Genomic DNA, 14,246 nt, shown 5'->3' with positions numbered 1-14,246 from the left:
CGCGATGCACACGAGGTGTAGCTCGCGCCGGACTGCTGTTACGCGGACTGGGCGGTATGATGCGCCGACGATCTAGAGGCGATGGTCTGCGTCCTGCAGCACGGCGTTTGTCTCTCCGGGGGGTGACTGTGTGCCAGCCGTAGTCCATAACAGAGGGTTTGTTAGTAGCGCTCTCTGACAGAGCGGTTCTTACCTCTCAGACAAGGTCAAGGAGAAGGTACGAACCTTATTTCGGAAGTTGGACGTGATACGTGACAGTACACCACAACTCACCACAGTAGGTACGGTAGAACCCTTACGCAACCACAAATATAAAGTACCGAAGGCGATAGTATTTGAGCCTCCGTAAATGATATCCCTACGTAATTCTCCATAATTTAAGGACATAAAGCCCTTTAGCACTTCTACACATATGTTTTCAAACACACACCAAAAGCAGCGAGTTAAAGGACCCCTCTGTGTGCCCAAACTAAAGCTGAAAGAAGAATAAATAAATAAAGAGAAAATTTTTTCCCTTTCCATTCCCTACAGAAGTAAAAATCAACGAAGTTGATCTTTCTCACACACACACAAAAGAAGCCTGAGGGAGACTGAGGGACTGGGCCACTCGACGTAATCATCGGCAGGGCAGCAGGAATGCGCGTGAACGTCTGTGACCGTCCAAGCATCACACCGTGCGGTACATCTGTCGAGGTCGCGGCCTTCGGTGTATCAATCAGCGGCGCGGTTGTGTCGTGAATAATCGCATTTTGGTCGTACGGAGCAAGGCAGCCTGCCTGCCGCTTTCCACCCGCCGCAGAGCCACCTGTTGGCAGCGTAGCGAACGCGGGCGGCAGTCCCAGGCCGGTACTCATGCTCTCGACAGATGGCGGGCGGGAAGCGACGTGGCCAGAGGCCGGCGCAAGCACTGGCAGAAGTACAGCAGTGAGTACCGGGTGTTAGTTGTGCTTCGGTAGCTCAGATCGTAGAGCACTTGCCCGCGAAAGGCAAAGGTCCCGAGTTCGAGTCTCGGTAGGTCACACAGTTGTAATCTGCCAGGAAGTTTCATATCAGCGCATACTCCGCTGCAGAGTGAGAATCTCATTCTGAAAACAATTATTATGAACCTGCATAAAAATATAGTGTATATTTTCTTCCACACTGTGGGACACTATGCGTCTATGTTCAACGGTCTTGTCTTCCATACTGAAAGTTAAGAGTAGCTGAAATTTTACCAATTTGCTTTGCTTACCAGTAGCTCCTCTTATCTTTACACATAGAATGGGCATTCCCACGAAATTCTTACTATACTTGATCTTCTCCCTAAATTGTTCTGATGTACCACAAATTGAGCTACCTGTATCAATCTTATTTTTAAGTTAAGGATACTCAAAACCTGAATCATCTTCTGTGTTGTCAGACACTTCATGTAAAAGGTCACTTTCAATTTCATCAACTGCTACATCCAAACTCTCGTAACAGGGTTTTATCAACTTTACTAGTATCACAGCATTACTTTTGGTTACTCATGTAGTCAGGTAAAGATTGAACACAGTGACTAGATTCCATGGCACAGCTAACATCTCTTGTTACAGAAGGAACACAAAACACATTAGTGTCATAGTTACACTTCCTGCTTATATTCTCTTTCACTTCATTCCATGAATTGGAACACAAATTCTAACTAACTACAGCTAACTTATTCTGGGATGCACATTTATCTATGTCATCATCAGTCTGGTCCCAAACAAACTTAAAAGTTTTCATGTTTATTCTCCAGGCTCACCTTTACTGTTTGGACCATTACTCTGCATGACAGTTAATGAAAATCTGCTTTGTCTGGACTGGTATTCCATGACTCTCCCTTACAATATTACATACATCACTTACTTTACCTGTACTGTCAACATCATTCACAAATAACTGAAACTTCACTATTCTTAAATTCCACAAATACCTGATACTCATATTCATCATCATCATCATCACTAACAATACAGCTTCATATCCATCAAAGACACTTACATCACCTACATTAATTTACAATAAGCCACCAGTCTCAGACTTACCAACCTCAGTTATTTCACAGCTCCCATTCACATCTACATCAGAAATATGACCTAGCTCAGATCCAATACAGTCACCACCTGATTTACATACATCAACAACACTGTTTTCTGGCCAAGAGAAGAAATCATTAGTACATACTATATCAAAATTCTCACATTCTGGTTTGTGATTAGCACCAAACTCATTTTATAAAATTTCTTCATTCACACTTTTTAACCCCTCTGACAACCCATTTTTGAGCTCTGAAACTTGATTACTAAGTTGATCCATCTGATTTTCCACCCTTTTCTATTTTCTATTGTTATCTTTCTTCATTTCCTCTATTTTTGGCAAAATAATTGCAAAATACGGTTTTACTGTTTCTTTAGTGACTACGATTTCACTCGGATCAGACATAACCTGACTGGATCCTACAGCTTTCATTTCTGCCTCACTCTTACCTTCATCCCTGTGCACTTTGTTAACAAGCACACAAGTCCACAAACAAAATAACTTCACAAATAGTTTGTACTTCTCTTTCCTTTTTGATGTCCCTGGTTGTAGTTGTTAAGTCCTCTTTCATTCAATCAGGTCCATCATTATTGGTAGTACATTGTCACTGTTGGTATGATTTATTTTGTTGGGCAGCCTTTGGCTTTTTGTTTCATGTGATCAGAAATTTATTCATACATAAATTGTAAATGAAATAAATCACTTTCTTTTCTGCAACAGACAAAACTTCATGATTAGTCAACTAATGCCGGCGGAGCCCCCACTTGTAATCGGCCGCTCCCTTTCTTGTCATTGCCACTGTCCATGATGGTAAAGTCTTTTTAGAAAATTCAAGAGGAGTAAGATTTACAATGAACTTTCTACTTATCTTTTCTCACACAATTGACTCCAGATCTTCATGTCTAGGGATCTGAATCTTGAAGCTGAGATTCTCACATTTTAGGTTCTCATGGTTCAATTGATCTAAATAATTTTGAAGAATGTCTTTGCAGAATTTTTGTCTTCATGATAATTTAGTGTCTCAATTTTTACCATATCTCCCTGTCTTTTGGATTTTCACATTAACAAAGCCAAAATTACATTGTTCGTCAAAAACACAAAAATTCATCTGATCACATCAGAAGCATGCTTACTTCCACTTCACTCAACAGTAACAACAATATTCCAAAGGGTTTACAGTTTTTCTTGACAAATGAATTTCTACTAATTTAGATTTTTATTTTATAAATGAATCCAGAAATAAACATAATAAACAGTACTAGATTGGGTAATCAATAATATAAATTTTTAGTGTACCAAATAATTTGAAATTTTATATATTAAAAAAAAAAAAAACAATTTTAACTGTACATTCAGAGATATTACATATTGATTGTAACAACAAAAATGAAGTAATTCCTTTTCATAAATTTTAGCGTGGAAGAAAATATTGTGCATAAAATTTTTCAGAATAGCAGCTGACATAATATTGACCTGTCCAAAATTTGAAAAATATTTCTATCAACTACTACTGTCGAGGAAAAGTAATGCTAGAGGATTATGTCATTTTACAACCCTCTTTCCCCTCATACATTTCCACCATGACAGTTTTTGCTACATTGTGATACACACTGCATACAAATCTTACAGTTTGGACCTCCTCAGCTTGGCACCCTAAGTGGCCACTACTATTGTGATATGTCCCATATAGAAATCTTCATAGGGATTGTCATTTTTATCTTCTAACATAGCAACCAAATTTCAACTTCATTTTTTTGCCATGTGGATGACAAGTGAGTGCTTTTGTAGTGCTGTTTTTTCTGTTGTTGCAGATGAGTGAGATAATTATGAAAGTACGCATACCTCATTCCTCAAATGACAGCCAAGGATGGGGTCACCAAGCTTAACACTCCTGTTTAATTGATGAACAACTCAGAGTGTTACTTGCAATTACTCAGTTTCACAATGCAGAGTGAAAATCTCATTCTGGAAACTTCCAATGTATCACTAAAACAAGTTACCCTCAGGACATAATCTTTGATAATAGGAGGGAGGAACATATATCATGATTCAGGGAACATGCTATATTGGATTTGAAACATTGATTTTGTCTGTATGTGAGAGCGTCTGTGGCATCATGTGAAGTCCCACTTTTGGCTGCAGCCAGAATGTACCCACTCTTGACCACAAGCAGCATACAAGGCAAATTCTGTGATGTTCTGCTCCAGTGATCTAATTGGAAGCATTGATTGGTGGACTCAGATTACTTCTCTGTAGTGAGCGCACTATCCAGTCAGTTGAAATAAGGGTTTACAGCCTTGCTTTGATTGACAAGGCAAAATTATAGTTCTTAATACCGCAAAGTCATTAATTAAAAGTCCTGTACCTAACTTCTTTCAAGAAAGATTCTGAGATCTGGCCTCGTGACTGGAATATATTCACCAATATTATTTCAATACACCACCTCTAACTGGTTACGAGCAACTGTGACTTATAATAAACACAACAACAAAACAAGAGTACTTTTCAAAGCCAATACGGAAAGCATCACACAGAGCCATTACACTTGAATTTCCAGGGAAACAAATATAATTCATTACCGTCTACTGAACCTTGCTAAGTCCACTTCACTGACTAAAACATTACTGTCCATGTAGCTACTGGCTCTGCAATGTGATGTAATGGCTCTGCCTACATAGCAAATCCATTTCCACTTAAAAGCAGCACTTTCTTAGAACCCTGAAAAGTTCAACCCAAAATCCATGCTCTTGCAGGGCATGTACTTTCAGAATCTCTCAGTTTTCTCTACTGCAAAAATAACTTGGTTGATCATGAAGGATCACCAACTCACACCTTCTGAAACACACTACAAAAATATCACCTGCACTCCAGAGAGCACACAACACCACATACACTTGTGAGGACTACCAGCAGAGTCCTAGATTTTGTGGTCTTCAGCCTTCCAACCAGTCTGAATCAGGAGCAGAAAGCAGACAACTTTATTGGTCATTTCCTGTTAACATAGCTTCTATATTTTGCTGCTCAAGTAGGGCTTTTAGAACTTTTCCTGCAACATGTTTCAGAAAATGCTTAGTAGGATTAGGAAATACTGGCCCATCATGCTGACGCCAAACAAACATCCCCTTCTCCAAGCAGCCAGAAATTGACCAAGGTAACTAATGTAACAGACAGGGCTAGCAAGCATGGGTGGCCAGGAAATAATGTATCATAGGTTGGGCAATTACACTGCACATTCACCCAGTCTCATGATGAGTCCAGGTAATACACTTTCACATGCATTCCTGTGTTTGTGATATTCTTGTCTGATGAGTAGAACTGACAGAAACTGGTCCTGAAATAATTTTCATGATTATTTTGCAAAATGTTTTGTGGCTTTATCAGTTATTGTATTACCGGTACATTTTCTACTGGGTCAAAAGTAACTTCAGGAGAAATATTCTTCATACAGACATGAAATGCTGAAATGAAATATATAGTTTTGTAACAATAATGATTTCATTTCTCACACAAAGATACTGGAAGATGTATATTTTATAAAACTTTTTGTTAACTATAGCTTGATTATGAACAGTATTGATTGATAGAATAACATTTACAATGCTATATGTTGCAGACAAGTAAATATATTGGGTATTGATCAAAGATGCAATCAGCTGTCATTTACTCTGTGCCAAGCTGCAGCTTATCTGAGAAAACCCAGTTTTTGCCATGACCAGTTATATGCAATTTGGTTGGCATATTTTAAAATATTGCTACATTATATACTATCCAATTATTTGCCCCTTTGTACCAAAGTTTTTGACAATGAATTAGCTGTTCATTGCTACTGTATGCAGACAGTATTGATTCACCCAGTATTGTGCCATCTGCTTCATTTCTTTTATATGGTATGCAATATACTGGTTTCAGCATTAAAAAAACCTGTGAATCTTGCATCTGTTGCTTATCCACAGACATGATATTAATTGTGCAATAAAGAACAGAGTTTGTGAAGCCACAAATGTTAAACCATGGTATTCCTTCTGCATTTTACTTGTTGAAGTATGTATAGAGTTACAGATTTTACCCTCCTTGATGTGGCTGTATGATTGAAAATGCTGTGACAATCTTATGAGGGTTCCTGACCTGTTTGATGTCTCCTTCAAGTAAGAATTCTCTGTTTTAAAATGCTAGCAAGCAACCCTTAGTTTCTTGTGTTTTGCTCAACTTCAGCCATTGTATGTAGACTAGTGAGTACAAAGGATGTATCTGTTATGACATAAGTGTAAGATTTCATTGACAGATTTATTATGAGTGTATCTCAAGACTATATTGTCTCAAATTATGTGGCCAGAGATTGTGAGCCAAGAGGCAATACATGAATTGCCTTTCATGATACCTTCACCACAGAGGATATGGAACTTAACGGATATCCTACATGTCCATCATAATTGTGAAATGTCAATATTGCCCAGGGATAAATGCCAAGTTCTTTTTCACATGTCATCATCACCACTGGAATTTTTTTATAAACCTCTGAGGGTTGTAATTATATGCAAACAGATAAATGAGGAAGATACGGGGAACACTTTTAGATAACGGAGAATGGAGGAGGAGGAAAAATGAGGAAATCTACCTTCTGATGCAACAACCAACTATCCTACAGAAGATAAAGAGCAAAAGAATACAATGAGTGGGCCATATAGCCCATATGCCAGATGGAAGACAGGCGAAGATGGCTCTAGCGGGAAAAGCAAACACCAAACACCCCATTGGACAACCAGGGCAGCACTGGATGGATGACCTGACAAAGGACCTAGCAGCCCTGGGAATTGAACACACCTGGAGGAACTGGGCACAAAACAGGAAGAAATGGAGGCAGTTTGTGGAAGCAGCACGTGGTCTGCAGGGCCTGTGATCGCTGAATATCTATCTATCTGTAAAAATTGTAGTGCAACCATCTATTTGGTATTTGTGTAATTAATTCCACTTCTTATTATTTTTAATGTTTTTTTATTTTTCATTTTTTGAGTCAAGTGCATTCAAATGCAGCTTTTTTCCCTACTGTAATAATGATGAACTGAACTAGTATTTTTGAGAAAATTTAGATAGATACTGATTTTTACCAAAAACATTGGAAACAGCAGAATAAATTTCAGTTTAAACTATTTGCTTGTCTGTCTTAATTTTTGGTAATTCTTGTGTGTACAAATTACAGGATCTTCAAGAAAAACTAGATTTAGCCAAAGAGGAAGTGCAGCATTGTAAGATCCATTTAAAATTAAAAACAAAGGCAATTAAGGATGCATGTTGTAAGTAAATTTTTGAGAACAATTCTCTCTCTCTCTCTCTCTCTCTCTCTCTCTCTCTCTCTCTCACACACACACACACACACACACACACACACACACACACACACACACACACACACCCTTCCTCCTCTCCCTGCCTCTCTCCCCATTTCTCACCCCTTCACCCCTCTCTCACCCTCTCTCTCCCCCTGCCTCTCTCCCCTCTCTCTCCCTTTCCCTCCCTCTCCCCCTCCCCCTTCCCCTCTCCCTGTGTGTGTGTGTGTGTGTGTGTGTGTGTGTGTGTGTGTGTGTGTGTGTGTGTTTTCAGTGCAGTGATGATGACTGTGTAACAGCTCCTTCAGAAAGAACATTACTTTTTTTCTAGTGTTGGTGAGTAAATTAAATAACAAAGCTGAAACCGTTGAAAGTGCAACACAGAAAGCTCTAGTGAAAAGCCAAGATCAAAAGAATAATGTAAGTGTGGCAATAAAGAAAAGAGTGGCAAGAAAGAAGAGAGTTCCAAGAAAGAAAGAGAGCATTTATCAAGGCATGTTTGAATTTCACAAGAAGGATGTTCAACAAATTGTTTGGCATCTGATATTTGGTCAGTACACATACTTGTACATTTTTTAAATGATGTTCATTCATGCTTTTTCAGTGTTGAGTTACTTGCATTATTTCTTAATCTTTGATTGCTATAATTGCAGAGTTGAAGCCATGTATTGCTGTAACACTATTGCCAGAACTGCCTGCCTACATTCTTTTCATGTGCATTAGGCACACAGACCATACAAATGATGATGAGAAACTATGGTCACTGCTTACAGCAACTGTCAACACCATCAAGAAAGTTATGAAGGAAAGGCATGGTGATATAGATACAATGGTTTTGTGGCTGACAAATACTGTGAGACTTCTGAATAATTTGAAACAGTATAGTAGAGACAGAAAATTCCAGACTGTAAATACTCGCAGACAGAATGAGCAGTGTCTAAGGAATTTTTATCTCTCTGAATACAAACAAGTTCTTTCCAATACTGCTGTAGAAATCTACCAGGTATGCTTCATATTTACTGTAACTCTGTAATTGTTGTACAAACAACAGAGACCAGATAGTAATTTGTCTCAGTAATGTATCACTAGAACATGTAACTAACCTCTGTAAGGCATGCTGCAGTGACATCAACCCAGAAGTCAAGATTCTTCTCAAAAATATTCTGTGGAATCTGTTTCCTACCCCACTTTTATTACCCCCAGGAAAACCACTTCCTACTTGCTTCCTAAGATCTATAAGTCCAGCCTCCAGTGTCATACCATTATGTTTTGTTATTGTGTTTCTACTGAGGAAATCTTCATTCTTTCTTATTAACACCTTCACTCAATTACATCCAGCCTACCACATTATACTAAAGTCACTAACTACTTTACTCATCAACTCTCCACAGTAACATTTGATGGTCAGATAGTCACTGCCAATGCCACTTCCATCTGCACTGTTAGCCTTGTGTAGCTACCCATTCGTGAAATCCCCCAGTAATTCCTGGTCATCCCCCCCCCCCCAAAAAAACATCCCTTTACCCACCTTATCCCACACTTCCCAGATCTTAAGGGAGAAGTAAGTTCAGAGTAGCAGTTATTAGCTGAGTTTTGTGGTTCTCAGAAAGTAGTTTTGGAATAAACAAGCACAGAACTTGTGGTGCCCTAATTGTGTGGGCATAATCTTGTATAAAGCCCTCTGAGAAATCTGCAAAAAGTTATTTGAAATGGAGCTATTGTCATCAAGCAGGTTCATACAAATTCTTTTGATGAATTTTCTGTGCCATTTTGTTGCAGATTACAGGTGGACTTCCACTTCTATCATCATCATAAACATTCATGCTTACACTTTTAAAGAGACACTACTGCTGATGCACATCACCTTCACTCATCACATTCAATTCTTATACAGCAAAAATTTTGGAATGAATACAAACTACATTGAACAACAGAAAGTCTCGCAAGGAATAACAACAGTATCATGAAAAGGATAGGTTGCCACTCACCACATAAAGGAGGCACTGAGTCACAGACAGACATAAATAAAACTCTGCTAAATATTAAACTTTCTGCTAAAAGGCCTTTTTGGAAGTAGAGAACACACACCCATTCACACAAGCACAACTTGCACACACATGGACACAGTCTCCATCTGAGACAGTTGGAGACAGTGGATGTATACATTCTCTATATCCAAAGAAAGCTTTTGGCTGAAAACTGAAATCTTTAGCAACCATTACATTGTGCTTGTCCGTTACTCAACTAATTTGAGATATATTTTCCAGTATAAATTATCTTTCACATTTGGCAGAACTTTCAGTTGCAGTTCCCAATTTGAACAGCAACTGTAGGCAAATGAGAAGATATGTGGCTTTCTCACTATCACAATCTTAAGCACACTGACATGATTCATTAGTCAGTGTATTGACTTCTATAGTCCCTGTACTGTCTCTCATGTTACATGCTACATGAACATGAAGGTTGCTTTCAAGATAGTCCTCATACTAATATATTTGTGTAGAGTAACACAATTTTTACCAAAAATTTTAGGGGGTTAATTGTAAATCTGGGAAAGGTTTCACTTTTGAGAAAGACTTGTACTAATGATGTCTCATCTAATGCACTACTGCAAATTTCAATAGTGAGTAACTATAATAAGGAGTGAACATGCTTTTGCTGTGTCACTGTGCATGGTAGTGACAGCCTCTCAGTCATGGAGCTCTATTGGGAATGTTGTTCAAAGTGGGTCTGAGGACATGTCGGTGCTTTGAGAGATTGTATTTACCATTTGAGGTGTATTTAATTTCCATGCTCCTAATCTTTCATTGGTCCAATAAATTCAGCCCTTACAGATATTTGCTAAATATGCATAGTGGTCTGGACATTTTGGAAACAGGCCTTTCTAAAGAACCTGTTTCATATATGGGGAATATTTGAAGAGGATACCTACAATTATGTGTGCACAAGAGTTTCTATTGGTAGCCACCTCTAAGGCTGTGCTTAAGTGTTTGTATGTAAGGACTACAAGGATTTGTTTCAGTAAAGTTTGCAGTTGGTGAATATCTCACTGGATAATTAAAGTGTATAGAAGGCTAACTAATCTGTAAACAGTTGTATGATAACTTTAATTCTGGTGGCTTAGAATACAATTGAGATGTTTCAAATGGTTACAAAAAGTGGTTGTAGTGATTTACTGAGAGCCAAACTGACAGTCACACATCTGGATCTTCATCAGCTAATATGAAAAAAGCAAAGTGCACATGCAAAAAATCATGTGCACTTTATTCCATGCATTTGGGTGGCTAGTACAAGCACAGTTAGTCAGAAAATAACTGAAGTTTGATATGCTAGTGTGTACTTTACTAAGCTACTTGGTGGTAGGGAATACAGTTTACTATGCTACTCATAAGTATTCTGGAGAAGCAGAAAACAAAAGGTTTTCATGTATAATGTATCATGGGGGTTAGGCCAAATTCAATTAATGAAGTATTCAGTACCAGGTTTTATATTGTCTTTCTGATACATGTTTGTATTCATATTATGTGCCACTACTGGTCACATAGAAGAATTTATTTGAATTTTTTTCGTTTGGAATTAATAGAAGAATTTGTTTTGGGAATGTTCTTATGCGTAGGCCTATAATACTTTCCAAAAGGGATTATCATCCTATTAATGATTCTGAAATAAAGGAAGACAAACAGAAACTGGAAATAGCTATTTGTATAGTAGTGCACATTTGTATTACTCTATATACTACATCTGTAATGAGTAATAAGCATATATGCTAATGTCAAGAATTTTTTGTGGTAGTTTAGACTCAGTTTTTTTTTAACTGAAAGTGTAGATTTCTGGTACAAGAATAAGGAAATTTAATTAGTTTCATGAAAAGCATGTCATTAAATGAAAATTATGGAAAATTCATAATGTAAACAAAGCTACAAAATCTGGAAAATCCCATCTCAAATCTGAAATTAATTTAAATAATAATAACTTGTTACTGAAATATTATAATTGTAGAATCCAATAATGTCATATTTGTTTATAAATGATGGCTTATTTGAAGAGTATGGTAATAAGAAAAGTTCAGGCTTTGAGAAGTTTCTGGTGCACATAGAAAAACTACATAAAGACACAAAGAGTTCCAATGAGTAGTCAGACTTTTAGTTCCATTTAAGGGGATATGTAAAGTTAGACACTTGTTTTTAAGTGTAAACATGACTTCTGTCTTTCAAATAGTATGAGTTCTTGTAAAAAATTGTTAATTAAAATGTTTATTCTCAAGACATCATTTTGGAAGAAGAAATACAGCAAAGGAATGTACAAAGGAGAATTTCAGTCTAAAATATGAAAACCAGCCCATCAAAGATATTAATGTCAATGATCATCTAAAACTATTGTACTAGACCATGAAAAAAGCTCTGTTTGAGTTTATAAGTATTGCTTTCCAGTGACAATGTGACAACTACACCCCTGGAAATTGAAATAAGAACACCGTGAATTCATTGTCCCAGGAAGGGGAAACTTTATTGACACATTCCTGGGGTCAGATACATCACATGATCACACTGACAGAACCACAGGCACATAGACACAGGCAACAGAGCATGCACAATGTCGGCACTAGTACAGTGTATATCCACCTTTCGCAGCAATGCAGGCTGCTATTCTCCCATGGAGACGATCGTAGAGATGCTGGATGTAGTCCTGTGGAACGGCTTGCCATGCCATTTCCACCTGGCGCCTCAGTTGGACCAGCGTTCGTGCTGGACGTGCAGACCGCGTGAGACGACGCTTCATCCAGTCCCAAACATGCTCAATGGGGGACAGATCCGGAGATCTTGCTGGCCAGGGTAGTTGACTTACACCTTCTAGAGCACATTGGGTGGCACGGGATACATGCGGACGTGCATTGTCCTGTTGGAACAGCAAGTTCCCTTGCCGGTCTAGGAATGGTAGAACGATGGGTTCGATGACGGTTTGGATGTACCGTGCACTATTGTGTCCCCTCGACGATCACCAGTGGTGTACGGCCAGTGTAGGAGATCGCTCCCCACACCATGATGCCGGGTGTTGGCCCTGTGTGCCTCGGTCGTATGCAGTCCTGATTGTGGCGCTCACCTGCACGGCGCCAAACACGCATACGACCATCATTGGCACCAAGGCAGAAGCGACTCTCATCGCTGAAGACGACACGTCTCCATTCGTCCCTCCATTCACGCCACTGGAGGCGGGCTGCACGATGTTGGGGCGTGAGCGGAAGACGGCCTAACGGTGTGCGGGACCGTAGCCCAGCTTCATGGAGACGGTTGCGAATGGTCCTCGCCGATACCCCAGGAGCAACAGTGTCCCTAATTTGCTGGGAAGTGGCGGTGCGGTCCCCTACGGCACTGCGTAGGATCCTACGGTCTTGGCGTGCATCCGTGCGTCGCTGCGGTCCGGTCCCAGGTCGACGGGCATGTGCACCTTCCTCCGACCACTGGCGACAACATCGATGTACTGTGGAGACCTCACGCCCCACGTGCTGAGCAATTCGGCGGTATGTCCACCCGGCCTCCCGCATGCCCACTATACGCCCTCGCTCAAAGTCCGTCAACTGCACATACGGTTCACGTCCACGCTGTCGCGGCATGCTACCAGTGTTAAAGACTGCGATGGAGCTCCGTATGCCACGGCAAACTGGCTGACACTGACGGCGGCGGTGCACAAATGCTGCGCAGCTAGCGCCATTCGACGGCCAACACCGTGGTTCCTGGTGTGTCCGCTGTGCCGTGCGTGTGATCATTGCTTGTACAGCCCTCTCGCAGTGTCCGGAGCAAGTATGGTGGGTCTGACACACCGGTGTCAATGTGTTCTTTTTTCCATTTCCAGGAGTGTATATTGTGCAACAGTGATCGTTTAGCAAACCAAATGTGCACTGATAATGAATCATGATGCTTGTTCTATTCAAAAATATTCCCATACATGTTGAGATCTTGAAGAATGAAATATAAATATTGATGTAGTGAATTTGGGAACTTTACTTACATATTGGATCATGTTTCATCATGATAGTGCACCTGCTTTCACAGCAGCTAAACTGTAAGTATTGTATAAGGTGTACTAAGTTTAAAAAATCTGCATAGCTTAAAGCCCATATTGGGACTAATATTTTTTTTTCTCTGAAAGTGAAGAAATGCATAGGCTGGAATAATTTTCAAGGAGGCATATAAAGCAGCCATCATTATGTGGTTTGAGAGGATGTACAGGTGAAATTAATAGAAAAAGGCGCTACACTCTGAAAATGGCCTATGAGTAAAATACTGTTATTAACAAAGAATATCTTCATACTCCCATAATCATATTTGTGACTCAATGTAATCCAAACAGCATACTTTGAAACTTTTTAAAAAAGGTTTTAAATAGTGTGAGTTCTAAACATACTGGGCAGTACACACATTACTGGTTTTGGCTTATAGCTGCATTCTGATGAAGCAGTTCATACTTGTACTTTATAACATTGTGATTTATCAGCCAAGCAGTAACAAATCAACCCTAACTTTACAATAATGTATCATACTTTTGTGACACTGAATATATTGTATTACACCAAAAGAACTATTATCATTACTTGTTTGGTGAAATTATATGTAGAGGGTGTAACAAAGATGTATGGCACAAATTGCAGGACACATTCCTCTCACGTAGACGAAGAAATTATGTTGTATGGACATGAGTCTAGAAACGCTTTGTTTCCTTGTTACAACTCATTTTCTCCAACTCATTAATCATGGGAAACAAACAAGGACAGAATGTTAGAATCATGGAACACTTGGTGATGTCTTTTTGTGTTGTGCATTCCCAGTCTTTTGCTATGTGTGTCCCTGTTGCCATGCAACATATGTCATTGCTTAGTGATCAGTA

The 14,246-nt window shown here is 39.2% G+C and overlaps 1 protein-coding gene across 1 annotated transcript in view; it reads left to right on the top strand.

Annotated features, from left to right (window-relative positions):
- The first annotated feature begins 879 nt into the window (after positions 1-879).
- LOC126183610 (unconventional myosin-Va-like) overlaps positions 880-14,246 on the top strand; it is a 70,412-nt gene continuing 57,045 nt past the window's right edge. Inside the window, exons 1-4 of the mRNA XM_049925720.1 lie at positions 880-924; positions 7,238-7,331; positions 7,696-7,914; positions 8,018-8,367. Coding sequence (XP_049781677.1) covers positions 7,860-7,914; positions 8,018-8,367 — 405 coding nt within the window. The 5' untranslated portion in view covers positions 880-924; positions 7,238-7,331; positions 7,696-7,859. The remainder of the gene's footprint in view (positions 925-7,237; positions 7,332-7,695; positions 7,915-8,017; positions 8,368-14,246) is intronic.

This window comes from Schistocerca cancellata, chromosome 4, assembly GCF_023864275.1.
Source record: "Schistocerca cancellata isolate TAMUIC-IGC-003103 chromosome 4, iqSchCanc2.1, whole genome shotgun sequence".
Taxonomy (NCBI): domain Eukaryota; kingdom Metazoa; phylum Arthropoda; class Insecta; order Orthoptera; family Acrididae; genus Schistocerca; species Schistocerca cancellata.
The sequence above is the reverse complement of the archived record's forward strand: the minus strand, read 5'-3'. Positions and strand labels throughout refer to the sequence as shown.